Source organism: Symphalangus syndactylus, chromosome 13 (assembly GCF_028878055.3).
Source record: "Symphalangus syndactylus isolate Jambi chromosome 13, NHGRI_mSymSyn1-v2.1_pri, whole genome shotgun sequence".
Classification (NCBI taxonomy): Eukaryota; Metazoa; Chordata; class Mammalia; order Primates; family Hylobatidae; genus Symphalangus; species Symphalangus syndactylus.
The window spans coordinates 23391114-23418556 of record NC_072435.2 but is presented as its reverse complement, the minus strand read 5'-3'; the positions used below and the strand labels follow the sequence as shown (position 1 = coordinate 23418556).

The 27443-nt window shown below is 55.6% G+C and overlaps 1 protein-coding gene and 1 long non-coding RNA gene across 6 annotated transcripts in view; one reads left to right on the top strand and one right to left on the bottom strand.

The window, feature by feature from the left end:
- PPP6R1 (protein phosphatase 6 regulatory subunit 1) overlaps window positions 1-26454 on the bottom strand; it is a 28999-nt gene extending 2545 nt beyond the window's left edge. The window contains exons 1-17 of one of the 5 annotated variants that reach the window (XM_055235623.2): window positions 25904-26454; window positions 14316-14548; window positions 12923-13109; window positions 12696-12833; window positions 12550-12615; window positions 9745-9857; window positions 9535-9648; window positions 8836-8998; window positions 8598-8750; window positions 8304-8438; window positions 7644-7708; window positions 7407-7522; window positions 7234-7319; window positions 6992-7081; window positions 6813-6910; window positions 4319-4376; window positions 4049-4227 (exon numbers count right to left, since the gene is read on the bottom strand). In XM_055235623.2, coding sequence (XP_055091598.1) covers window positions 4049-4227; window positions 4319-4376; window positions 6813-6910; window positions 6992-7081; window positions 7234-7319; window positions 7407-7522; window positions 7644-7708; window positions 8304-8438; window positions 8598-8750; window positions 8836-8998; window positions 9535-9648; window positions 9745-9857; window positions 12550-12615; window positions 12696-12833; window positions 12923-13109; window positions 14316-14542 — 1988 coding nt within the window. In that variant the 5' untranslated portion in view covers window positions 14543-14548; window positions 25904-26454. Of the gene's footprint in view, window positions 1-4048; window positions 4228-4318; window positions 4377-6812; window positions 6911-6991; window positions 7082-7233; window positions 7320-7406; window positions 7523-7643; window positions 7709-8303; window positions 8439-8597; window positions 8751-8835; window positions 8999-9534; window positions 9649-9744; window positions 9858-12549; window positions 12616-12695; window positions 12834-12922; window positions 13110-14315; window positions 14549-23088; window positions 23205-25179; window positions 25245-25903 lie in introns of those variants that run through there. The other 4 variants (XM_063615273.1, XM_063615271.1, XM_063615272.1 and 1 more) reach the window with 4 other exon arrangements.
- Window positions 17918-19270, top strand: LOC134732249 (uncharacterized). The gene is made up of 3 exons (XR_010115211.1): window positions 17918-18001; window positions 18500-18665; window positions 19097-19270. It is a non-coding gene; the product is annotated as an uncharacterized lncRNA (long non-coding RNA).
- Window positions 26455-27443: the final 989 nt, after the last annotated feature.

The following is a 27443-nucleotide window of genomic DNA, read 5'->3' as shown; positions in this document are numbered from 1 at the left end:
TGACAGGCAGGTCACAGAAGGGTCCAGGGAGCCTGGGGTGTGACGACACCAGGAGAGGCTGGGAGAGGGAGTTCTGAGCCAATGGCAAGAACACAAGCGGGCAGGGACAGAATGCAGCCGTAAGAAGACCGTTCGTCCCCAATCATCCATGGAGGGTAGGCCCTGGGGAAGTGGGCTGAGCCTCAGCCATGGCAGCCAGAGCAGACAGACCCACTCACCAGCTCTCAAGTCACCTCCCAGCCGTCACCTCATACTGTCACCACAGTGACAGGTCTTCCCACCAGCAGACCCACCCTCTGGACAGAGGCTTCACACTACTCTCCTCCTCCAACTAGAAACTCCAAGAAGGCAGAGATGGCTGACTTTTGCCACTGCTGTATCCTCAGCCCTGAGAAACCACCAGGTACCCATAGCTGCTCCAAAAATACTGGCTGAATGTTGACTAACACACACCTGTGAGCATGAAGAAACTCCAAGCAACCTATGCGTTGATCAACCAGGGAAGGGGTAAGCAAAGTAACATTAAAACTAAGTTTTAACAATGAGGGTGCACTCTGAAAAATGCATCATGAGGCGATTTTACCATTGTGTGAACATTCTAGAGTGCACTTACACACACCTGGATGGTGGCGCCTCCTACACACCTAGGCTCTGTGGTATAGCCTATTGCTCCTAGACTACCGACCTACACAGCATGTTACAGTACTGAATACTACAGGCAGCTATAACACAATGGTAAATGTTTGTTACGGTACTGAATACTACAGGCAGCTATAACACAATGGTAAATGTTTGTGTATCTAACATAGGAAAAATACAGCAAAAATAGAGGATTATAATCTCATAGGACCACTGCCATATATGTGGTCCATCATTGACCCAAAGATGCAGTATGGGACTAGATACTATGTCTAAAATGCTGACTCAATATTTTTGTCTTAACAGAGTAACTGACTACTTTAACTGGAAAGTAATATATCTGTATATAGTTAAAAGCAAACTAAAATACTCAACGACTAAGGAGTATAAAGGAAGCCCCTCGACCTAACATAAGGCATCTACAAAACCCCACAACTAACAGCACAGTTACACGGCGAAAGGCTGAATCCTTCTCCCTAAGATCAGGAACAAAACAAAGATGCCTGTTCTTGCCACTTCTGTTCAACACTGTACCGGAGGCTAGCCAGGGCAACCAGGCAAGAAAAGGAAATCAAAAGCATCCAGATTTGAAAGGAAGGAAAATGAACTCTATTCACATGACGTGATTCTGTACATAGAAAATCCTAAGGAATCCACTAAAACTATCAGAACCCACAAATTAGTTCAGCAAGGTTGCAGGATGAAAGATCAACATACAAAAACCTATTGTATTTTCATACACTTGTAACAATCTGAAAACAATTTCAAGAAAATTCCATTTACAACAGTACCAGAAAGAAGAAAACAGGAATAAACTTAAAAGAAATACAAAGCCTCATACTCTAAAACCTACGAAACATTGTAAGAAATGTTAAGACCTATATAAAAAGACATCCACGTTCACGTATTAGAAGACGCAAGGTGGCTTCTTGGTTGAAACTGACAAGCTGATCCTAAAATTCATATGGAATCTCAAGAAATCCCAAATAGGTCAAAACAATCTTGAAAAAGAAGAACAAGGCTGGAAAACTAAAACCTCCCATTTTCTTTTTTTTGTGAGATGGAGTTTCATTCTTGTCACCCAGACTGGAGTGCAATGGTGCGATCTCAGCTCACTGCAACCTCTGCCTGCCAGATTCAAGTGATATTCCTGCCTCAGCCTCCCGAATAGCTGGGATTACAGGCACCCGCCACCACAGCCGGCTAATTTTTCTATTTTTAGTAGAGATGGGGTTTCGCCATGTTGGCCAGGCTGGTCTCAAACTCCTGACCTCAGGTGATCCATCCACCTTGGCCTCCCAAAGTGCTGGGATTACAGGTGTGAGCCACCGTGCCCGACAAACCTCCCATTTTCAAAACTTACTATAAAGCAACAGCACCCAGGCCACTGTGGTACTGGATAAAGACAAACACACAGACTGATGGAACAGAAGACAGAGAAGAAACAAACTCACACATATGGTGAAATACTTCTTTTTTACACAGGTGCCAAGATGACTCAGTGGAGAAAGGACAGTGTCTTCAACAACTGGTGCAGGGAAAACTGGTTAGCTATATACAAAGGCATGAAGCTGGACTGGACCCCCACCTTACACCAAATACAAAATTTAGCTCAAAATGAATGGAAAACCATAGAAATAATGCTACAAAACTCTTAGAAGAAAACAAAGGGCTAAGTCAAGATGCTGGATTTGGCAATGACACACTTGTGCACCAACAACATGTGCAAGGATATTCACAGCGGCTGCACTCACAGCAGTGAGCAACAGGAACCTGCCCAAAGGCCTGTCAACTGCAGAACAAGCAATTCAACTGCAGCTCATCATACATGGCACCGCCCCACTGCACGAGAGCGAGGGGCACCCAAACACACAATAGGGAAGGAGCTCACAAGCGGAGTGTTGAGCAAGAGAGGTCAGACACAAAAGGAGATGCTGTATATCAAGTGAAAACAGAGACAAAACTCATCTACAGGGTTAGAAGCCAGGACAACTTGACCCTCAGAAGGGAGGATACCGGCTAACAGAGGGGATGTGGGTACTGGGAAGGTCCTGCTCCTGGGTCTGGGCACTGAGGAAGGATATCCATTGGCCACACACTCAGGATCTGTACACTTGTCTATACGCATGTTACATGTCAATAAAAAGTGAAAACAGCCTAATTCCCAAATCAAAAGTCATGAGGCAAAAATTCAGTTGCAGATGGTGACTTAGTGCTCATGCTGTCAAATCTACATGGCATGAACCCATTTCATCACAGCGATTCTGGGGCTGGCCAGTATTAAGAGAAAACAAAACCAATGTAACATTTGCACTAAAATCTGATCACAGCCTCATTGGAGAGGGACGTCATCATCTCTCATTTTACTGGAATTAGAGAAAAGAGAAGCTGCCTGGGACCATCTTACCCCCCTTTCAAGGAAAACATGTGTGAGAGCCAACTGAGGAAGTGAAGTTAAGGGATGAAGGAAGGAGACGGGGAGGCGGGAAGAGAGAGACGCACACAGACCAAGCCATACTTCAAGGACCTGCCTATTTTTTCAGCCACAGAGATTATCCCTTTCTTTTTATAACTTAACTCATTTGAATTAGATTTCTTTTTTTTTTTTTTCTGAGACAGAGTCTCACTCTGTCGCCCAGGCTGGAGTGCAGTGGCACGATCTCGGCTCACTGCAAGCTCCGCCTCCCGGGTTCACGCCATTCTCCTGCCTCAGCCTCCCGAGTAGCTGGGACTACAGGCGCCCGCCACCACGCCTGCCTAATTTTTTGTATTTTTAGTAGAGATGGGGTTTCACCGTGTTAGCCAGGATGGTCTTGATCTCCTGACCTCGTGATCCGCCCGCCTTGGCCTCCCAAAGTGCCGGGATTCCAGGCGTGAGCCACTGCGCCCGGCTGATTTGTTGATTTCTTAATGCATCATCTAACCTTTTTTTTTTTTTTTTGAGACAAATCTGGCTCTGTTGCCCAGACTGGAGTGCAGTGGTATGATCTCGGCTCACTGCAACCTCTGCCTCCCTGGCTCAAGCCATCCTCCCACCTCAACCTCCTGGGTAGCCAGGACTACAGGTGCACGCCACCATGCCCTTCTAACTTTTCTATTTTTTGTAGAGACAGGATCTCCCTATGTTGCCCAGGGCTGGTCTCAAACTCCTGAGCTCAGGCAATCCATCTGCCCTGGCCTCCCAAAGTACTGAGATTACAGGCACTCAGGGATTACATGAGCCCACCATGCTTGGCCTTGAATTTGATTTCTATCACTCAAAAATGAAAGTGCCCCCTACTAATACACACACCAATACAGGTTCCTTATTTTTTTCATTCACTTCAGTCTCAGTCCAAATGTGTTGGGATACCCCTTGGCCCTGCCGTGTGGTGGAAGCTTGGAGGAGGGAAACTGGAGGGGGACTCACCGGACACCAGGGGGCTGGCCCAGACGGGCCCCCCTGGCCAGCTGGCTGCCCTGCCAGGCGCCATCTTCTCCATCAGACTCCCCTGAGCCCTGGGCCTCTTCCTCGTCCTCCTCTTCTTCATCATCATCAAACTGCTGGATGCGGTCCTTGTAGCATATCTCAAGTAGGTTGGCGTTGGGCTGCAGGGCACAGGGGTGGGAGGATGGGCCACAGTGCCCACAGCCCCACGCCCCTCCACTCGCTACAACCAGGGGACAGGGCAGTACTCACATTCTCATCGTCGGCATTGAGGGAGAAGGTGATGTTGGCTGTCTTGTCAAAAGGTGCGCTAGGAGAGAAGGCAAGGCAAGGTGAGAGGGTACACCTGGGGGTGGGGGCAGCACAGGACAAGGCCACATTTCATTCTTCACTCAACATAGAGCTGACCCTCATTACTTGCAGATTTGGTATCTGCAAATTCACACACAACCCGAACCATTGGTCCTAAGGGGCAACGTATACATGAATATCAACATCTCACGTATGATCACTTTAAATCCTTAAAACCACTCATTGAGGTAGGCTGTTTCCCTTGGCTGTAGAAGTGAGAAAATGGGGCTCGGAAATGTTGAGTGACTCTCCTCAGGCTCCTCCAAGGGCAGGTGCCAGAGAGGGATTCAGATCCACGCCCTTGTCCCCATCCTTGGGGCATCTGTAGGAGGCTGACACTCACACCAACCAGCTACAAGCAGAGTGTGAGGCTACAGCCCAATAAAGCACATCCCCTAACCTGAAGATGTCTACGGTCTGTGGCTGAAATTCTAAATTATGGGAAAAAGAGTCACGTCAGAACTTAAACTGCACCTGCCAGGGCCCCACCTCCCTCAACACGAGGGTCTAATGATCAGGGTCCACATTCTGTCCCATGGACACTTTAAGGGATCATTTGTCTCAAATTCATGAAAAATTCTGCCACAAAGATCAATGGATAAAGGACAGTTAATTCTTAAAGGATACTAAGTATGTGACAGACATTACTCACACACTTCATTCTCACAACCACCTTCCAAGGCAAGTGTCCTTAGTCCCTCCTAGACATTGAGAAGCAGCAGAGCAGAGACTACGCTGGGCACACAGTGGGTCTAGGGTAGGGCAGCCCATGTCCCCGTGGCACTGGCAGCCTCAGCTGACCTGGCTTCTGCAACAGGAGCTATGCAGGGCAGCATCTGCAGCCCTGAGATGATCAAACCAGTCATCCACTTTCCATTCCGGAACTCTTTCTGGGTGTAGTTTTGTTCGCTTAACTTTTTAACCCCTCTAGAATTTTCTTGGTAGAGGAAAAGCTAACAGTTTCATCCCAAAAGGGCAGCTGGTGATCCCAATGCCATCTACCAGTCAGTCCCTTCATTCTCCTGCCAGGATGGGGTTTTTTTTTTTTTTTTTTTTTTTTTTAATTAAAAAAGCAGAGATGGTCTCACAATGTTGCCCAGGCTGGGCTGAAATTCCTGAACTCAAGCGATCCTCCTGCCTCGGCCTCCCTAAGTGCTGGGATTAAGATGTGAGCCACTGTGTCCAGCCCAGTTTTCACTTGAGCATCTTCTCCAGGGGTCTCGGCACAGGCCACTGACCCACAAAGACCAACACTCTGCAAGTCTCCATGCTGGGCACAGAGGCAGCAAACACGGGATCTCACGTCTGCATCTGAGAGGACCTCTGTCCAGCTGTGGACTAAGCGAGGCACAGCTGACTATCCCTCACTGTGGTGCCCCTCACGCTGTGCTGTACAGGGACCCCGGGGCAGCCATGGGCAGCCATCCAGCTCCCACACACAAACCAGCTATGTCCTGGGGCCTCAATCTCCCTGACTGTAAATGAGCTCATCATGGGGAGCAAGATGGAGTCTCGCTGTTGCCCAGGCTGGAGTGCAGGGGCGCAACCTCGGCTCACTGCAACCTCCGCCTCCCGGGTTCAAGCGATTATCCTAACTCAGCCTCCCAAGTAGCTGGGACTACAGGCACCTGCCACCACGCCTGGCTCATTTTTGTATTTTTTAGTAGAGACGGGGTTTCGCTATGTTGGCCAGGCTAGTCTCGAACTCCTGACCTCAGGTGATCTGCCTGCCTCGGCCTCCCAAAGTACTGGGATTACAGGCGTGAGCCACTCCACCCAGCCACTTTTTTCTGACTCTAGAAGCAACAGACGCTTGTGGCAAGAAACTCAGAAAAGTTCATGATCACAACACCCAGAGGTGGCTGATGTTAAGATGTCGTTGCCCCACAAATCAAAACAAGCAGAATTGGTAATTGGAAAAAAATGTTTTGTTACCCCGAGGCCTGTGGAGGGGAGAACTGGACCCCTGTGTCTTGCAGACTCCTGACCCAGAGGGCATCCATGGAGGTGCAGCTCTGCTTCACAGTCCCTGCGCCAGGACTGCTGGTCCCCACTACCCTGAGCCCGTCCCGCCTGGGACCCCTAAGGCTAGCTAGCTCCAGGAGCGGGAGGGACCTGCTCTGTGTCCCCAGCACAGATGATGTTTGTGCCCCACCCTCATGGCCTGCCCCTCGGAGAGAAGAGACCGCAGAGCTGGAACTCATGTAAGAGGAGGCAGACACACGAGGCTGCAGACACACACACAAGGCCATGGCCAACGCGTGCCCAGGAGGGGCCACAGCTGCAGGCTGAGCCCCACAGGGCATGTAGGTGCGCGCAGGGGACAGATACAAGTAGGCGCGCCTGCTGCTGCAGAGGCAGGACAGGGCTCTGACCCTGCACAGGAGACACTCACTTCACACTCTCCTCCTGCTCCCCGAACTCCTCATCATTGAAGCCGAAGTGGTCAATGAAGGCGGAGGTCATGCGCTGCATCTGGAAGTCCATGAAGGCCTGTGGGGGTGCGGAGGTCAGGGCTGGAGGGAGCTGGGCAGGACCCCACTCCAGCATAGCCCCGCACAGCCCCAGGCCCACCTGCTGCAGCACGGCCTCCTCAGGGAAGTTGAACTCCTTGAGTCGGTCGTCCTCATCGTCACTGGAGGAGTGCAGGTGGTGGGTGTTCACCTGGGGAGAGGAGGGGGTGTCAGGGCCTGCTGGAGCCCCCAGACGAGGGTGGGCAGGCAGCTATGGGGGGGCAGGCATCTATGCAGGGGGAGGCTAAGGCTGGCCCAAGAGAGAGAAGCGACAGGAGGAGTGCAGGAGAAGCTGGGCCTCACCAGGTCCACCATGTTCTTCTTGTTGGTCTCCGCCAGGGGCCCCGATACAAAGGCTTCCCACTGCTCCTGCTGCTCACTGGGCAGCTCTGCTTAGGTGAGAGGGGTGAAGACGTGAGGCATCCCGGGGCTTCAAGCCCCCCACCTACCCCTCAGGCTGGCCTGGGGACCCTCACCCTTCAGCAGCTGCCCCAGCTGCTCTGCATTGGGCCCCTTCTCTGTGTTCTGCACCAGGGCATTGGCCACTCTTGTCAGGTGGCCCATGTAGCCTTTCCGAGGGCCTCCCGCAGACCTGGCAAGAGTGAAGGCCACGGCTGGAAGCCAGGACTGGACCCAGGGATGCCCAGCCCCTGCCCAGCCCCCCACCCAGGCAGCCCCAGCCCCTGGAGACACGAAGGGCAGCAGGTGCTCACTGTACACGGTCGTTCTCCTCCCAGGACGTCAGGATCCGCTCCACCAGGCGGCACTGCTGCAGCAGCTGTGGGAGAGCAGGATAGGATGGCCTGGGGGGGTGGTCTGCACACCATGTGGGGAGCTCTGCACTGCAGCAGGGGTCCCTTCCTCAGCAGATGCTTCACCAGGCCCCCCCTCATCCAGAGATGGGGATGGGAAGGAGGGATGGAAGCTGGGGCTTGGGACCCTGGCATCCACCCAAGTCTCTCTGGTCTTTCTACAAAGAATATGTGGTGCATACACACACACTCATGAGTGCGCACACACACACACACACGCTCACACACACATGCTCACTCATGCGTGCACTCACACACACATATATGCTCACACACACACACTCATGTGTGCACACTCATACACACACACTCAGCTGCTCGCAGGTCTGCTCCCGCCCACCCCTAGCTCTTCAGCTCAAGTCAGGAGCCCACTGCTCCCTGCACCTGCATGTTTCATCCGTGTTTCTCCCTGGCCATGCCTCCCACACCCCATCTGGGCGCTGGCACCTAACACTACCCAACAAACACTTGTGGGAGGAAGGAGTGAGTGGTAGGCCTCTGAAGAGGGTGCGCCCACAGGGGATGGGCCCAGAAGAAGGGGACCAGGGAGTCGCAGCTCACATGTTTCACAACAGGGTTTTGGACGGGCGTCTCAGGGCTGCTGTCAGGAGGTGGCCCCAAGCTCAGCATGGTGCTGACGCATCCCTCTACTTGGGCATGCAGGAAGTTGTTGAAGACATAGTGGAAGAAGAGGTCCTATGGGAGGACACAGGATTGGTACCAGAGAGGCCCCGCCCCAGCCGAGCCCCCAGCCCAGTCCCCACCCCAGCCCCTGAACCCTCAGCCCCTGAGCCCCCAGCCCAGTCCAGTCCCCGCCCCAGCTCCTGAACCCCCAGCCCGGTCCAGTCCCCGCACCAGCATGGTGTTGGGCACGTCCAGTGCCAGGAGCTCCTGCGTCAGGGCTGCATCGTTGGCGCTCAGGGCACTGGACAGGAGCTTGACCACGTGCAGCCGCATATTGCCCAGAGGCAGAGCCAGCATGCCCCACGTCATCTGTAGCGGCTCCAGCTGCAAATACAGGGAGGCCTGATTCCTGAGGGCTGCCCTTCCTGCTTCCCCTGCCTCCCCAAGGACCACAACCCATGCCCCTGACCTTGGGAGGCTCCAGCAGGAGCTGGTGGAAGCAGCTGAGCCGCGGGCGCAGGGCGTGCAAGGCGCCCACACTGGACACAGTGCTTTCCAGGGCACCCTGTGCCAGGAGCTCCAGCTGCCCATCCACACTGCTGAAGAAGTTGTTCACGGCCATGGACTCGGACCTGCAGCAGGGCAGGGTCAAAGGCGGAGTGAGCCTAGATGGCCTGCGCGCCCACACAAGAGCAGGCACAAGGACCAAGTCTGCAGGGTCTGGAGGTAAACGAGGAGCCACATGCCCCCAGCGACGCTCTCTTCTGAGGCCGTTCAGACAACGCCTGGCTGGGGTGGGGTGGGGTGGGGTGCCCGCCAGGCAGCAGCATTGGCAGTCCACTGCAAGGGCACAGGTAAGCGGTGGGGGCGGGAAGGCAAACCCAACAGGCTAGTGGCCTGTGTGGTAAGGCAGGGGCACGGGGGCCTGGGGTCCCTCCCAACATAAGCTGCAGCAGTGGCCTCAGCCTCAGCGCCCTCACTTGTCAAAGCAGACAGGAAGATTCCTCCCTCGGCCCCGTACTGTCCACTGTGCAGGGAGCACAAGCAGCCACAGAGCAAGGTGCCATGGGCGGGGCTTTCTCTTGGTGGACACCGAGACCCGCCTCTGAGGGGCTGGAGAGCTCCTGGGGATGGGAAGCATGCATGGTCTGTGGCCCGTATCCCTCACCTCGGCCTCCTGGGCTCCAGCAGGGTCAGCAGCACCTGGATCCCACTGACGATGACAGACTGGCTCTGCTCCCCCTCGAACATGTTGCTTAAGAGCTGCTCAATGGTCTCCTGCCTGTGGGGGCAGGGTCAGGGGTCAGGGTGAGGGGCCAGGGGTCCAGGGCTTCCCCAAGTCAGCTCCCCCCAGCCTTAGCCTCGCCCGCACACCCACTTCTCCAGGGTGGCCAGCAGCTGGTCAGGCTCTGGACTGTCCTGGACTTGGATCATCTGCTCCCGGCTCAGGCGGATGATGTCACACAGGGACTGGGATGCGTTGGAATGTTGCTGCAACGGGGAGAGACAGGTGAGGATCCTGGTCGGGCCACCGGGCCCTCTGCAGCCTGGTGCTGGGAGCCCCTCCCATGAGCTGACCATCCAGGGAAAAATGGTCACCCAGACATAGGGACACGTGTTACGAAGGAGGGGGGGCACAGAGGCACCAATTGCTGGAGGGAAGATGGTGGAGAGAACAGGAAGCCAGGGAGGCTCCCCAGGACAGGAGGCATCCACACAAGGCCCTCATGCCCGCACACAGGGCCGCAGCACCGCCCACAACAACCCAGACGGCTTTGACTGATGAGTGAATATGCCCAAGCTGGTCTATCCACACAGGGGTGTGCTAATCAGCCAGGAACAGGAGTGAAACTGATACATGCAACCACATGAATGAGACACAAAAACATCATGCTAGAGAAAGAAACCAGACACAGATCACATAGTCCACGATCCCATTTATATGAAATGTCCTAAGACAAATCCACACAGACAGAATAGTCTGGTGGTTGCCAGGGGCTGAGAAGAGAAAGGGGAAAATCGGGAGGGGCTGCTAATGAATACAGGGTATCTTTTTTTTTTCTGGAGAAAGGGTCTCGGCTGGGTGTGATGGCACATGCCTATAATCCCAGGAGTTTGAAAGGCCGAGGTGGGGCTGGGCACGGTGGCTCATGCCTGTAATCCCAGCACTTTGGGAGGCCGAGGCGGGTGGATCACGAGGTCAGGAGTTCGAGACCAGCCTGGCCAACATGGTGAAACCCCATCTCTACTAAAAATAAAAAAATTAGCCAGGCGCAGTGGTAGGCGCCTGTAGTCCCAGCTACTCGGGAGGCTGAGGCAGGAGAATCGCTTGAACCTGGGAGGCAGAGGTTGCAGTGAGCCGAGATCGTGCCACTGCACTCTAGCCTGGGTGACAGAGCGAGACTCCATCTCAAAAACAAAACAAAACAAAACAAAACAAAAAAAAAAAAAAGAAAGGCCGAGGTGGGAGGATCACTTGAGCCCAGGAGTTTGAGACTGGTCTGGGCGACATGGCAAAACCCCATCTCTACAAATACAAAAAGATTAGCCAGGAATGGTGGTGCCCGTCTGTAGTTCCAGCTACTCATGAGGCAGAGGCAGGAGGATTGCTTGAGCCCAGGGGATCAAGGCTACAGTGAGGCAAGATCACGTCACTACACTCCAGCCCGGGCAATGGCGCAAGACCCTGTCTCAAAAAAAAAAAAAAAAAAAAAAAAGACCCGGCCCCTACATCACCCCAGGCTGGAGTGCAGTGGTGCCATCACAGCTCACTGCAGCCTTGAACTCCTGGGCCCAAGAGATCCTCCCGTCTCAGACTCTTGAGTAGCTAGGACCACAGGTGTGCACCACCAATGCCAGCTAATTTTTAAATTTTTTGTAGAGACAAGGTCTTGCTATGTTGCCCAGGCTAGTCTCAAATTCCTGGGCTCAAGCAATCCTCCAGCCTCACCTGCCTAAGTGCTGGGATTATAGGCAGGACTTGTTTTTTGGAGTGATAAAAAATAATCTAAATTCAACAAGACGATAAACAACGCTTTGAATACCCTAAAAGCGCTGAATTGTAAGCTTCGGTGGGTGAGTGGTATGCTGTGCAATTTACATCTCAGTAAAGCTGCTACAAAAGAGAGAAAAGAGAAAAGCATAAGCAGAGCTGAGTCTACCCAACAGGCAGCTGCCAGGGCTTGGCCATGTGGCCCTGGGCCATGCCTCAGGGCCCTCACAGGGACAGGCCCCAGCCTGGGTGAGCCCAGAGCCATCTCTGCTCTGCAAGCCTGTACGCCTCTGAGGCAGAAGCTGGCATTGGGAAGGACGTGTTACTCCCAGTGGCCTCGGATATCTGAGGCTCTTGACAAACACCCACTCTTCACTAGGCCGTGCTGGGCACCAGGACAGAGATGGAGACCCAAGCTGGAGAAACACATGGACGTGGGGTCCCCCAGAGCTAAAGGGGAGGATGTGAGGGCCCTTGAAAGCAAGGCTGCTGGACGGACCCTTAGAAGGACAGCGAGGGGTTCTATCAGGCAGGAGACAGGGAAAAAGCTGCCAGGCCCAGCAACAGGACAGGCCAGGGTGGGCAGGGAAGTATGTGGGGCCAGCACTGGGACAGGTGATGAGGAGGGCCCCTCCCTGCAAGGCATTATGTGCCAAGTTCCTGGGTCATGAAAAAAACCTTTCCAGCACTTTCGGAGGCCACAGTGGGAGAATTACTTGAGTCAAGTTTCTTTCCTTTTATGAAAGGGAAACCTTCCTTTTCTCAAAGGGCATGGATACACCTGGTTCTCGATGCTCTCTTTTCTCATCAATTTCTTTTTTTTTTTTTTTTTTTGAGACAAGGTCTCACTCTGTCACCCAGGCCAGAGTGCAGTGGTGTGATCATGACTCACTGTAGCCTTGACCTCCTGGCTCAAGCAATCCTCCTACCTGAGCTTCCCCAGTAACTGGGACTACAGGTGTGCAACACCACACTCAGCTAAGTTTTTATGTAGAGACAGGGTGTTACTATGTTGCCCAAGCTGGCCTCAAACTCATGGGCTCAAGCAATCCTCCCACCTCACCCTCCCAAAGTGCTGGAATTAGAGGCGTGAGCCACTGCGTCCAGCCCCAATTCCTCTTTTAAAAGCGGGGAAGTGGGCATGGGGAAGGGACTCTAAGGGGAAGCTGGAGGGGCACCGGCAGCACTCACATTCTCATCCTTTGACGGGTGGATCTGCTCAATCAGCCGCTGGATGATCTTCTCCTCGTTGAGCCACTGAGGGCAAGAAGGCGGGGGATGCATCACCGTCCACCATGCCCAGCCCCCCACCCCCAGAGGGGCCCGGCCCTGCTCACATTGACAACATCCTGCCTCAGCTGGGGCCGCTCCACACAGGTGAGCAGGCGCAGCAGAAGGTCCATGATGGCCGAGGTGCCGATGTGCTGCAGCAGCAGGTCCACGAAGTCATCCTTCTTCCGAAGAAAGGACACGAGCTGGGGGCACATGGGCTGCATCATGCACAGGGCCTGGCCCAGCCGCCACCCCCCAACCCACGGTGGCGCCAGGGTGGGGGCCAGGGCACCTGGTCTGTCTTGCGGTTGATGAGGATGCCCATGACCTTGCTGAAGAAGCTGGCCAGCAGTGGGTTGAGGCTGCCGGTGCTCTGCAGAAAGCCATAGAGCCGGTTCAGAAGGGACTCATCAGCACCCAGGGCGTCATTGATCTGGGGCACGTCTGAGGTCAGAATCTCGCAGGCCACACTGGGGTACCTGGGAGGCAAGCACAGGCGGGTGGGGGCTCGGGTCAGAGGCAGGGGGTGGGGGGCGGCAAAGCTCCACCCTCTTCTCTGCACTGGGCACTGGGTTTCTGGGACTGCAGAGACCCCTGTCCAGGAAGGGGAAAGGGCAGAGGACAGGGTCGACGCAGAAACAAGGGCCCACACCACGCCTCCTCCACCCTGCTAACACCCAGCCATCCCATCCTAGGCTCCTCACCACCCCCAAGACAAGCCTGTTCCTGAAGCTCCTGTGCTTCCCAATCCCCCAACAGCTAACACTCATCCCTTTTGCTTCTCAGCTGCTTCACTTGCAACCCCTTACACTGCCCCAGCTCTGGCTGACTCCTGGAACCTTGCTCAACTTCCAGCCTCACTTACTGCCTCCCTCCTCCAAACTTTCACACGGTGCCTGACGGCTCCAAGACAAGAGCCGCCCCACCGGCGTGCCACTCAAGGCCCTGAGGGGCCACAGTCTGCTCCAGGACTGTGGGGAGGTACCCCTTGGGAGGCTGAGGCAGGTGTATCACTTGAGGTCCGAAGTTTGAGACCAGCCAGGGCAACATGGCGAAACTCTGTCTCTACTAAAAATACAAAAATTAGCTGGGCGTGGTGGCTTATAGTCCCAGCTACTTAGGAGGGTGAGGCAGGAGAATCACTTGAACCCAGGAGGAGGAAGTTGCAGTGAGCCGATTGTGCCTCTGCACTCCAACCTGGTGACAAAGTGAGTCTCAAAGAAAAAAAAAACAGTGTCTTTTGAGCGTCACTTGGATTAAAAAATAAGTAATTTTCAAGTGTCTTCAATAGCAGACAAGTGTTTCACAAACATACAAAAAAATGTTTAATAAAAAATAAATAAAATAAAAAGCGGTGAATAAAGAGAAAAACCAGCCGGGCATGTTGCCACACGCCTGTGGTCCCAGCTACTCGGGCGGCTGAGGCGGGAGGATCGCTTGAGCCCATGACTTTGTGGCTGCCGTGACCCATGACTGTGCCACTGCCCTCCAGAGCACAGGCTTAGTCTGCACCCGGTGAGCTGTGAGGCCTTGTGCAGGGGCCTGGCTGCTCCCTGCCTCATCTTCCTCATCCCCAAACTGGAGTTTACTGATACTGATGCATTTCAGGGTAGCTGTGAGGCTTGCGTAGTCAAGGTATGTGTGATACCGATAGGGACGGGCTGGCCAGGAGCTGGGGAACTCACTTGTAGCGCAGCCGCTCCTCACCGCTATCTGGCGGCTCCTGGGTGACCCAGGCCACCATTGCTTGCAGGTGGGGTGGCTGCAGCAGGAAGTCCAGCAGCTTGCGGTTGACGACCTTGCACTCCTGCAGCACGTCTTCCTCGTCCAGCAGCTCGGGCAGGCTCAGGTCCTCCCGCTCCAGCAGCGTGTCCAGGTGCGAGCTTGTGTGCAGGTCAAACTTCCAAAACATGGCGCCCTGCAGGCATGGACACAACCAGCGCCGCGTCAGATGCCCCAGGGAGTCCCCACGAGACGAGGCGCTGACCACAGGGGCTGAGTGCCCACCTTGGGCACAGCCTCTCCCCAGGACCCAGCCCTCTCCCTCACGCTGAGCCTGGCCCCGCCCCAGGACTGCCCGCAGACTCAGTGCCTCCATCACTCAGGCTTAAGGCTCCCACTGAGCACCAGGCTCCTGCAGTTGCCCTCGAGCCTGCCCCACCTCCAGCCTCCAGGCCGCCTCGCCTGAGGTCCAGGGGGTCACTTCACACCTGAGGCTTCAGGCCTGGTGAAGTCCCCAGGTGTGGACCATGTGCAGGGCCTGCAAGAAGAGGCTGGACACTGTGCACTGAGGGGCCTCGGGCCCTGTCTCCCCATGAGGGTCTGGGTCCACTATCCCTACTTTTGGGCGGGACACTGCAGGGGCAGGGCCTGAACCTCTGGCTTCAAATTTGCTTCAACCTGTATTTGCTCGACAAACTCAAATGCCCAATGACTTCCAGCACACGGCTGCTGCTTGGCCCAGCAAATCACCCAAGGCTACGTGGGAGGCATGGGGCGGTGGCAGGGGGAAGAGAGGAAGTCTGTGCATCTCCAGGCTGTGGCCGTTGCCTGGACACCACTCACACACAAACACACCCCAACCATCCTCTCACCCAGCACCTGGGCTAGAACAAGGAAGAGGAAAAGTTGGAAGGGAGGGGCTCCCAGAATAGTCACTGACCAGGACCTGAAGGAACCCAGGGTGGGATAGACAGATTCTGTGGGGGAAGAACAAAGCTGGCAACACCCAGCCCTGACCCTGTCCCAATTTGGAGCTGGCTCCCGCCCTCTGGGGGACAGTGCCTGGTTCCTCAGCCTGGTTCCAGCCCCTAAACACTCGTGCACAGGAACTCACCGGCAATAAGGAAACATACCCAGAACACTAACAAGATGCCAGGCAACCCCATTCTGAGCCCCTGCCCTGTACGACGTCACTGCTCCGCAGAGTCCTACAGAGCCTCCACACAGACCTTCCACTGCAGACCTGACCTGTGACCTGTGCTCTCGGCACTTGATGACAATGGTCCTGGCTCTGCACGTGTGCTGTGCACGTGATGTCCAAGCTCACCAGCAGCCCCCAAGAAAGCTGTCATCACACAGGACAAGGGGCAACCAAAGCCCAGTAAGTCAGGCAGCATCCTGGAATCTCGAAGGCCATCTGGTCCCAGCAGACAGCCTTCATGGAGCTCTCACCAGTTAAGACACTGACCAGAGCTCACGCTCACTACCTGCCTCCTGACAACTGTATCACCAGCTAAGGCAGAGGCCGCTGCTACCCCCAAGTCACTACAGAGGATGCTGAGCACACAGCAGAGCCGGCAGAAGAGGCCAAGGGTGCCTCTCCCGCAGGCCCTCACCACCGTCACTCCCAGGCACAGATGCTAGTCCCTCTTCTCCAACGCCCTTCTGCAGCTTCTTCCAGTTCAGTCATTCCCTTTGCACAGGGCTCCACCATCTCCTCGAGCCCCGCTGACCTGTCACCTCAGTGCCCACCAGCCCGCAGGCCTGACTCAGCCCCAGGCCCCAGGGAAGAGACAGGGAGACATGGAGCATCAGGTCCAGGGAAGAGACTTCATCAGAGCTTAGGAGAGCAGCCTGGGCTGACAACAGGCAGGACAGAGTCCCACACATGGCCTCAGGCAGGTCGAACGCCTCTTGGGCCTCCTTTCCTCTCCTTCCTGCCTAGCTTGAAGCCAGGCCAGCCTGGGGCCAGGATCTCCTTGCTCATCCACCCTGACCACCCTAAGGCTGGGCTCAGCTCGGGAAGTTGCAGTCCAGACCTCGCTCCCAGGCTGCCGTCTGCCTCGGTGACTTTAGATTGGCAACAATCTTGATATGACACTATACGGGTCCCTAAACCTGGCCAATGACAGTTGAGGGTGGAGCAGAGGGAAGAGTTCTGTGACCAACGACAGTCATGGCGGCAGCGGGAGGACTAGGGGAGATAGCAGCAGCCTCCAGGCATTTGAACCCCTGCACCTCTGGGGGGCCTGCCAGGTCCCAGTCCACAGCACCCAGTGACTCACCCCTTACCCCTCACCAATCCACTTTTCCCAATAATCCTTTTTTTTTTTTTTTTTTTTTTGAGAAGGAGTCTTACTCTGTTGCCCAGGCTGGAGTGCAGTGGCGCAATCTAGGTTCACTGCAACCTTCACCTCCCGGGTTCAGGCAATACTCCCGCCTCAACCTCCCTAGTAGCTGGTACTACACGTACCTGCCACCACACCTGGCTAAATTTTCTATTTTGGTAGAGATGGGATTTCACCATGTTGGCCAGGCTGGTCTCGAACTCCTAACCTCAGGTGATCCGCCCACCTCGGCCTCCCAAAGTGTTGGGATTACAGGCATGAGCCACCATGCCCAGACTCCCAATATTCCTTCTAAGGTCGGGTGTGGTGGCTCACGCCTATAATCCCAGCACTTTGGGAGGCCCAGGCAGGCAGATCACCCGGGGTCAGGAGTTTGACACCAGTCTGGCCAACATGGTGAAACCTCGTGTCTACTAAAAATACAAAAATTAGCCGGGCATGGTGGTGTGCGCCTATAGTCCCAGCTACTCGGGAGGCTGAGGCAGGAGAATTGCCTGAACCCGGGAGTGGAGGTTGCAGTGAGGCGAGATTGCGCCACTGCACTCCAGCCTGGGTGACAGACCAACACTCTGTCTCGGAAAAAAAAAAATCCTTTTAAAGCACAAACATGAGTACCTCCACCTGCTCGGCGATGTGCACTCCACCAGGCCTGCATCCAGGCTCTCGTGCCCCTGCCCAGCCAACTGACTGACTGACCTCGGTGCCCACGGTGACCCCAGTGCCCTGGGGAGGCCGTGCCCCATGCCACCTCGCCAGTGCTCCTGGGGCTGCCACTTCAGGTGTCTCCTGCACAGTCCGTGGCTGCCCGAGGCACAGTGCTGGATGGATGTCCAGGAGGCCCTGCGGGTCTGGGTGGATGGGGGCAGTCCAGGCACCCCAGGCAATAATGTCGATGGTATCGGCCACTGCGCTCCAGCACCTGCACTGTGCTGACTGCTCTAAAAAGGACTTTGCAGCCGTTACCTCCACCAACTCTCACAACCACCCTCCGGGGAATGGCCTCATTTTACAGGAGAGGAAACTGAGGCACACCAAAGTAAATGCCCATGCCCCGATCCAGGGGTTGGTGGGCAGTGAAGCTGGCACTCAGCTTTCAGAAGTTGAATTCTCAGGGTGCAGAGCCCTTGTCCCAGCACAGGGCCTGTGTAGTGGACACTTAAGGGATGAATGAGCGAGTTCCCGCCGAGCTGGCTCCAGCACTCGCTCTGCCTGAGGGACCAGCCTGGCCACAGTGACCCTGACTCTCACCTCGGAAGGAGCCTGTCATCTCCAGGGCCACCCTGGAGGGACCCGTCTGGATGGTAAACTCCCTGTCCACCTTGTCCCCAGCTCCTAGTGCTCACTCAACAGACATCCCTGGATTCGGGATGGAGGGCTATGGTCCTCAGGCCCCTCCCGGCCCAGCTGTGACAGCACAGTTCGGCCAGAGGCCTGAGTTCTCCTCCAACCCGGCACCACCAGAAATCCAGGGACTTATCCGGCCTCCCACCCCGACCCAGGCACCGCTGACCTCCCCAAACATAACCATCCCACCCCTTCTGCCTGCATGACCACCATTGGACAGCAGGCCCCCCACACTCGACCGCAGGCGACCCCTGCTCGTCCCCTCTCCCCGCAGCCATGCAGAGCTTGCTGAAGGGAAAATCAGACCTGCCCTCTCATCAGGTCAGCGCCTGGGACCCTCAATGGCCTCCCACTCCCTACTTGCCCTGGCCACGCTGGCCTTCTGTTTCCAGAACACACTAAGCTTGGGTCTATCTCAGCGACTTTGTCCTAACAACTCACTTTCTCATCCTCAGATCTCTTACCAAGCATTCGCCTCACAGAAGGGCCTTCCCTGGTCTGCCTGGCTCAAGCAGCCCCCAGCCCCGCCTTTGTCCACCACTGTCTCCCTGTCTCCCTGAGCGGTGCGCTCTGACCTGCCGCCTAGAAGCATCTCTGTGACACAGCAATGAAGCGCTGGAGGTACACACTCGTGGCTCTACAATGCCTCCTCTAGAACCTTCCCCCTAGGTTACCATGGGCACCTGAGGGCGGCACCTAGCATGGAACCTGGCCCTGGCAATAAACGCTCACAAGTATCAGCTGAAAAGCAAACCTCATTTTCACAAGGCCCCAGCTCCTCCCAGGCAGGAGGCTGCCGTACCTGTCAGGGCGTTGACAAAGTGAAATCACTCCCACCCCGGCCCCTCCCAGCCACTCCTACGGGGTCCCTAAATCATGAGGTGGGGGAAAGTGCAAGATCGCCCTGGGCAGGCAATGGGTGTGTATTTTCCCCTGTGTCAAGAGTGATGAAGGCACCAGCACCTCACAAGGAAATACAACTGTGTCCCTTCCCTGCTCCGGGAACCTCTGTGTGCACAGTGGTAACTCCCCACCTCCCCACTTCTGCCCAGATGCTAGACCTCAAGGGACCATCCCCTACTTTCCATCCCACTTGACAAGGAATGCGACAGGCCGACCACCAAGTGTCCGTGTCACAGATGAGGAAACTCAGGCTCAGCAAAGGTGACTCACCAGCATGCTGACGGCAGCAGGAGGGGGCATGGATTTCCTGATCTGGGTGTACCTGGGACCAGAATAATCTCAAGGGGCAACCGCCAAATTTATCATGACTCTGCCAATTTCCGGCCTAAGGCTGTGGCGAGCAAAGCACTGAGACATGGCAAGCACACACACACAGCCTCTTTCTCCGTGGGAGACCAGGCAGGCCGACAGGCTGCCCATGCCATGCCAGCAAAGCCAGTCCCAAGGAACCACACACTGCAGGCCTCCACCTACGTGAAGCATCCAGAACAGGCAAATCCATAGAGACAGAAAAGAGCTTACAGGCTTCCAGGAGCTGGCGGGGATTGGGAGAAGTTCCTGAAAGGAAAGGGTGATTAAAAAAATGTTCCAGAATCAATTGCGGCGATGTTTCCACAATGTTGTGAATGTACTAAGAACCACTGAATTGTACACTTTATTTATTATTATTTTTCTTGAGACAGAGTCTCTCTCTGTCACCCAGGCTGGAGTGCAGTGGTGCGATCTCGGCTCACTGCAACCTCCAGCTCCCGGGTTCAAGCAATTCCCCTGCCTCAGCCTCCCAAGTAGTGGGGACTACAGGTGTGCACCACCACGCTTGGCTAATTTTTTTTTTTTTTTTTGAGACAGAGTCTTGCTCTGTCACCCAGGCTGGAGTGCAGTGGCGCGATCTCAGCTCACTGCAATCTCCGCCTCCCGGAGATTTAAGCAATTCCCCCGCCTCAGCCTGAGTACCTGGGATTACAGGCGTGCGCCACCATGCCCGGCTAATTTTTGTGTGTGTTTTTTTAGTAAAGACAGGGTTTCACCATATTGACTAGGCTGGTCTCGAACTCCTGACCTTGTGATCCGCCTGCCTTGGCCTCCCAAAGCGCTGGGATTACAGGCATGAGCCACCACGCCCGGCCTAATTTTTGTATTTTTTTAGTAGAGACAGGGTTTCACCACGTTGGCCAGGCTGGTCTTGAATGCCTGACCTCAAGTGATCTGCCTGCCTGGGCCTCCCAAAGTGCTGGGCTTATAGGCGTGAGCCACCGCACCTGGCTGTACACTCTAAATGGATGAACTATATGGAATATCTCAATAAAAACTGTTGCAAAAAAAAAAAAAAAAAAAACCTGCCTCAGGCCATTGGCCACGGCAGGGCCAGAGCCAGGGCCAGGCTCAGGCCTTGCACTATGTCCCAGCGTCCGCAGAGCTGATGAGATGCCGGCCAGCCTGGCAGAGCTGAAGCTGTCAAGGCTCCGCCCTGGGGCACTCACCCAGGTTACCCCTTCCCCATCCCTCACCACCAACAGCCCTAAGCTAAGTGAGCCCCTCCACAGTGGGGGCAGGACGGAAGCAGCACCAAGCCAGCATCTGTAGAAAATCCACGGACGTGCACTTGCAGACACTTGGCTCCACATCAAGACCAAGTGAAGAATTCTTATTATTCCGACAGGGTCTCATGTGGAAAAGGGGCCCAGAGAGGTGGAGCCACATGGCTAGCAAGAGGCTTCCAGTGTGCCCTGGTCTCTAAACAACAGGCAGAAATTCTCACACTGAGGCCCACCGTTCACTTCTAAGATACCTGATTAAAGGGCACAGGCCATGGCCCTCGGCCCCCAAACTCCCCACCCATGCTACAGACTAACCATCTGCTTCGGGCAAAAGGTCAGGCTTCCCCTCCAAACCGAGCTCTCCAGACAACTGGGGCAGGGGCAGCCAGAACAAGACGGGAGGGTGCTTGCTGGTGCGTGGCATCCAAGAACCTTGGCCCTGAGAACCCAGGCAGCCCCTTGAACTCTCCACCTCAAGTGGCTCCTCTGAAAATCAGAGTAGACTGAAAGGCTCAAATGCAATTGAGTGGTCGACACTCTACAAACCTCAATTATCAGGCTCTCAACAGAATGAAGATGCAAATATGGAAGAACAGAAAAAAAGAGAAAAAAACTTTCCCCCACCACAAACTCTGAATGCACTGTGGCCTGAGGCCCTCTCAGGCCCTCTCCCAACTTAATGAAGTCTGCTAGAATCCCTGGGAATGGAGCAGGAGAGTGGGTTTCACTCTCACTCTCTAACTAGGTGAACCTCGGCAGGCACTTGACTTCTCTAAGTCTCGTTTCCTCATCCGTGAAAAGGAGACACAGCCCACCAGGGCTGGCTGCTGTGAAAAGGCACCGAGCTAAAGCAGGTGGCCCTGACACAGCAGGAGCTCAGCAGGTGCAAGTCTCTTCCGGTCCAACCCTGAGGCCACGTCCACACGCTTTCTGGCAGGACAGGTAGGGGACCGTCACTACCCCAAAGGTGATGGTGCTAAACACAGAGGAGCAGGAGAAAGACTCTACCCATTTGCCTAAGTGACTCCAGTACTTTTCCTCAGACCATTCGGATACTACGTCAGGCGCCATGCACCCCGCCACCCCCATTCTTTGCAACTTTTAGCAACTTCAAGAAAGCGGAAGTGACTACCACTAGTTTTTAGCTACCGTTTGAAAACCATGAGTCTGGCTGCAAACGGAAGAAGGGGAAATTGTAAATGAGAAAGGAAGCCATTAAAAACGAAAACTACCTCTGCCGCTCTCCCTTCACCAGCTCTGCACTATTGCCTCTGGTTTCTTATTTAGCTGTGGTGTTCTAGGGCCTTCAACACCAGCCACCCCTCAAGTGCCTGCCAGCCCATTCCTTCCCCCGCTTGGACAGGCACTAACTGCAGCTCCCACAGAGCCATCCCCACTGCTGCAGGCATCCGTCCAAACACAGCTCTGCCACCAGGGAACCAGTGGGCCCATGCTTCATCTGTCACCCCTTCCCAACCTGCGCTGACCCACAAGCACCCAGAAATGGAGGTCATGGGCACAGATGCCTCAGAGGGCCTCCAGAAACAGCTGCCTGAGCTGCCCCCAATGCTCAGCAGAAGCTCCAACGCCTGGCCCCCTGGCCAGTACCCTAGGAAGGGAAAAAGCCTGCTACCAGCAGCAGGCTGGCCAGCACCCAGCTCCTTCAAGGGCCCAGAGTTCCTCGGACAGCAAGACCATCTCCCTCTAATGTCCCCCAAGCCTCCATCAGCTCTCAGCCAAATCTGAAAGGGGGTTGGGAACACCCAACTCCAGGGATGCAGTGACAGTAATGGCAACCCCACCACCTCTGAGCAGGACCTATGGTGTGTGCCGGCTGCAGAACCCAGCACCACCCACCCAGCAAGGAGGAATCAGGGACACCAATTTGGTAGAAAGGGCCACTGGGGCCAGAGGAGAAGGGGGACCTGCCCAAGGCCCAACAAGATGATGAACTAAGGCTTTCCTGTGGCTTGGGAAAGCCTTGGGGAGGGTCCCCACTTAAAGAGAACCCTCAGTGCCTCCTGCTCTGGCCCCAGAAGCACACCCTCCCAAGGGAGCTAGCAGCCCTGGTCCAACCCCAGAGGATGGAATAACTAGGAAACAGAAGAGTCTAGAAACACTGGCCAAGGACTGGGACGGGGACTTCAACGCCCACATTCAGATCATCTCCTGAACTGGCCACAGGTTTAAAGGAAAAAAAGGAAAAGATCAATGAACAGATTTTGAAATAGCTCTTTGGAAAAACAGAATGGGGCAGAGTTAGTGTTACAATGTGATCCAAAGTCAGAAAAGCTTGCATTCCCATTTTACCTCCCCAAACTGAAATCTCTGTGGCCTAGACCAAGGATCTCACCCCACCGAGCCCGTTTCCTTATCCGGGAAATACCTCACAGATGGGGTTACTGTAAGGCAGCACTCTCTGGAGAAGGACCCACAAAACTGGCGTGCAAAGGGAAAACCACGGTTTAGCATGGAAAGGCGGGTGAGCCCCATCAAGCCGGGTGCCAAGTGATTCCCACTCTGGGAAGGCCCCTCACTCTCACCAAAGCTCTCAGGCCTCTCCACCTCATCTCTTGCTACCTCCTGCGTGGGTGCCACACCTGACTGCCCTCAGCCCGGGCTGGGCTGCTCCCTCCTCCTTCCCTGAGCTCTTCGAGCCTGACTAGCTCCTCCTGGGTCCTTCAGGCCCCACACAAACACCACTTCCTCCAGGGAGCCTCCCCGCTGCATCTGTGTTAGGAGCCTGCTCCACGCCGCCTCCACAGCATCCCACAGTCACCCTAGGACAGCATGTGAGCCTCGGCTCTGTGACAGGATGTACCTGTTCAGTCATCTGCCTCCCCCTGAAACATGCCGACTTCCCAGGATCTAGCATAAGGCCAGGCCCAACTAAAGCTACTTGTTGAATTAATGAAAATTGAAGCCAGATAAAGGTGTTCTGTTAAGAGCACTGGGCCACACATCCCAGAAAAAAAAAAAATGGGGAGGGGGACCAGCCAAGCAGGTTCTCCTCTAATGGAAAGAAACAGTAGATGAACGAACAAAAGCTAATGGCCACAAAGATGGTGGTAACTCGCAATACACAACTCACCAACACACAGCTCATAAGTCACAACAGAGCAAATAAGCCACAATGACACACAATACCCCAGCAGTGGAGCAAAGTTCTCCCCCTTTGCGCTGCTAACATTTGGGCTGGACGGTTCTTTTTGGTGTTGGGGCTGCCCATGCACTGGAGGACACTTAGCAACATCCCTGGCCTCCACCTCCACTCACCAGATACTGGCAGCATTCCCGCCAGCTGTAACAACCAAAAACATCTCCAGATATCGCCAATCGTCCCCCAGGGGACACAATCGCCCCCAGTTGGGAGCCACTGCAATAAACATTCCCAAATCAAATAATAATCGAAAGAACGGCCAGGTGTGGTGGCCCACGACTATAATCCCAGCTCTCTGGGAGGCTAGGCAGGAGGACTGCTTGAGCCCACGAGTTCGAAATCAGCCTGGGCACCACAATGGGGCACCACAGCAAGACCCAGTCTTTACAAAAAATACAAACATTAGCCGGGCGTGGTAGAAAAAATACAAAAATTGAGCAAGCATTGCAGGACGTGCCTGTAGTCTTAGCTACTTAGGAGGCTGAGGTGGGAAGATCACTTGAGTCCAGGAGTTCAAGCCTGCAGTGGGCAATGATTAGACCACTGCACTCCAGGCTGGGCAAACGAGCAAATCCTAGTCTCAAAATCATCATCATCATCCAAACAGCTACTGATTGCAGAGTGTCATGTGCCTTGCATTCTGCCACAGGCTTCTACAAACCCTGCACTTAATCCCTAGAACCACCCTCTGAGGAGAGCAGTCTGCCATCCCCACTTACAGACGAGGAACAACTTGTCCACGGTCTCACTTGGTAGAAGCCGGACTCGGCCTAGGTCTGTCTGACAAAAGGTCCTCTAACAATTAGCTGGACTGCCTTCTCATGATCCCAATCCCAGAACTAGAGTTAAAAAAAAAAAAAAAAAAAAAAAAAAGCATAACATTTTCAACAGCACAAGCAGCTACAACAGCCATTCCCCCACTAGCAAGCACACGTGGCCGGGCGCCTCCATGTGTGTTGTGCATGTATGTAAACCCAGTCCTCATCCTGTGTTATTCAGGCAATCTCGAGTCCTTGCTGCATTTGCAGTGCACGCTAATAGTTAGATCCTTGCCCTTGGACTGGATGAAATTCCACTGCAGTTTCTCTACAACCGTGAACCCAGTATCGCACCCGACAGTCTACGCAGCTTCCTTTCCTGAAACATCCTGCCTTTCAGGCGGGTGTTTATGGTCATGTCTGTGTGTACAAACAGCGAGCAAGACAGACCCCAACCAGAGGTCCCATTCAAGGCCTGGACAAGCACGCCGGGCCGAACTACTCTGCCCCTCACCCTCCCAATACCACTGCACTCAGGACTCCGACCTTCCTTCCTTGACATATCTGCACGTGCTGCTCCTTCCCCCCACGGAAGGCCCTTCTTCCCACTCTCCATCTGTCACCTCCTACTCATCCTTCCTAGACAGAAAAAGCCATCCGTCCAGCCAGTCTCACCAGTGCCTCCCGCTGTGGCCCCCTGCAGCTCCCTAAGTTACCTCGATCACAACACGCAGGAATTGTGACTGTCTGGCTCTGCCTTTGTACCCCCTCCAGGGACTGGCCCCACCTCCAGGGCAGGGCCTAGGACTGATGCCCCCTCCTCGGTGCCCAGCGCCAGGCGCCCTGCCTGCCCTCAGCAGGCTTCATCTCACTGAAGCAGGCCCGAGTGGTGGCTGCTCCAGAGACGCCCCGCTCCCAGGTCCCTCGCACAAGAAGCCGGAGGCGGGAGAGGGTCGGTCAAGGTGAAGACAAGCCCCGCACCTCCAGTCCTGAGCTCCGGAGATCTAAGGAGGCTGCGCCACGGAAGAGGTGGCGGGGCAGAGATCGGGGCGAGAGGGAAGGGTGTAAACGGGCAAAGTCCAGGGTAACCAGGGAGAAAGAATCCTGGGGGGCCGGGGGACCGGCCAGAGAGGCAAGAGAGCGGAGCTGAGGCTCGGGGACTGGGGAGCGCAGCTGCAAAGAGAGCGAGTGGGAAAAGGCCGAGGGCAAGAGACTGAGACTAGGGTGGCGGCGGAGCTGAAGAGATTAAGAGACTGGGGAGGGTCGAGGGGGAAGAAACGGGGGGCCGTGGAGAGGGAACCCGAAGGAAGGAGGGAAAGGATCCGAAGTAGAAAAGACCCGCGGGGGTCCCGAGAGGGAAAAGCCTGAGGGGACGCGGAGAGGGGGAAGACGCGGGGGCCTGGCCCTGGAGAGGTAGGGTCGGCGACGCGGGCCGCTCACCTGCGAGGGGGGGCGGCGGCTCCTCGCACTCGGGGCTCATCGGGGCGCCCCCCCCCGCCCCGCCGCCGGCGGCTCCGGCCCCTGCTGCGGGGCCCGGTAAGTGGGGGCGGGGGCGGCGTCGGGGACTTGCGCAGGCGCCGGGGCTCGCGGGGTCCGCGCAGGCGCCCGCGGGTCGTGGGGTCCTCGCGCGCCGGGTCCTGCAGAGTTGAGGGGGTCAGCGCCGGGTGGAGTTGCGGGCGGGCGGGGGGCGTCACGAGTCCGCGTAGGCACCTCCGGGGTCCGCAAGCGAGGAGGGCGCGCGGGCCACGGCGGGTTGCGGGCGAGCCGGGTCGCGAGGCCCGCGCAGGCGCCTCAGCCGGGAAGACGGGGCAAGTTGCTCCGGTTTCCACAGTCCAACCCAGCGCCCCACGGGAGGGGAAGGCGACCTCCTCCGCGGTCCAAACGGGCCGCAGAGCCGAGCAGCGACCGACGGAAGCCGTAGGCCTACTTCCTTAACCGCCGCTTCCCCAAAGCCGCTCAATCTCCGGGCTCTGCGGCCCGCCTCAGGGCCTCCAACGCCCGGCTCCCTCCGCCACTATCCCACAATCCCCCTAGCGCAGGACGACGCAGGAGGCCCCGCCCTCCCGAGGCTGTCTCGGTGCGCAGGTGCGGGAGGGGGCCGTACGCCTGGATGGTGCAGTGCGCGTGCGCCTGGGCGCTCCCGACACCGCCCACTCTTGAACCCTGCCGCAGTAGACGCGCTTGCGCCCGTTGGTGCCAACGGTCTGCCCCGGAATAAACTCAGACAGCTCAATGAGCCGGAGCTGCGCACCGGCTCCGTTCCAAGGCCTCGTGAATATTCCGCTCCAGGATTTCCCTTCCCACTCGCTCCGTTTGGAAAGCCGTTCGCTGTTCTGTCTCCTCTAATCATAGTCCGGCTTTGGCTCCAGGGTCGGGCTCTTGTGAAATCCAAACCTGGTTTTCGCTCCAGCCAAGGCCAGGCGCCTTCGTTCCGTCCGGCTCTCGCGCTAAGCCGCCTCCGAGCCTCGGGGGCCCTCAGTCCTTTCCATCTGCTGGCGATAGTCCCGGCCGGGTCGCTAGTGTTGCCAGTTCCGCTCAAAGCCGCCTCTAATAGCATCAACTGAAAGACACCTCCTAGACCTTGTGTCTAGATTGATGAAGGTCCCATCTGGCTTTGAGCCTCAGTTTCCCCAACTTTAATAGCCCCCCTGTCTACCCATGTTAGAGGCCTACTGTAAAAATCGTGTGGGCGCGAGGAACTGTTTTGTTTTTTTTTTTTTAAGACTGCGAATTGGCCGAGCGCGGTGGCTCACGCCTGCAATCACAACAGTTTAGGAGGCCTGAGGCCGGAGGATGGCATGAACCCAGGAGTTCGAGACCAGCCTGGGCAACCTAGGGAGACCCCCGTCTCTACAAAAGAAAATTTAAAAAATTAGTTGGACCTGGTGGCCCGCGCCTGTGGTCTCAGCTATTCGGGAGGCTAAGGCAGGAGAATCGCTTGAGCCCAGGCTGCAGTGAGCCGGATTGCACCACTGCACTC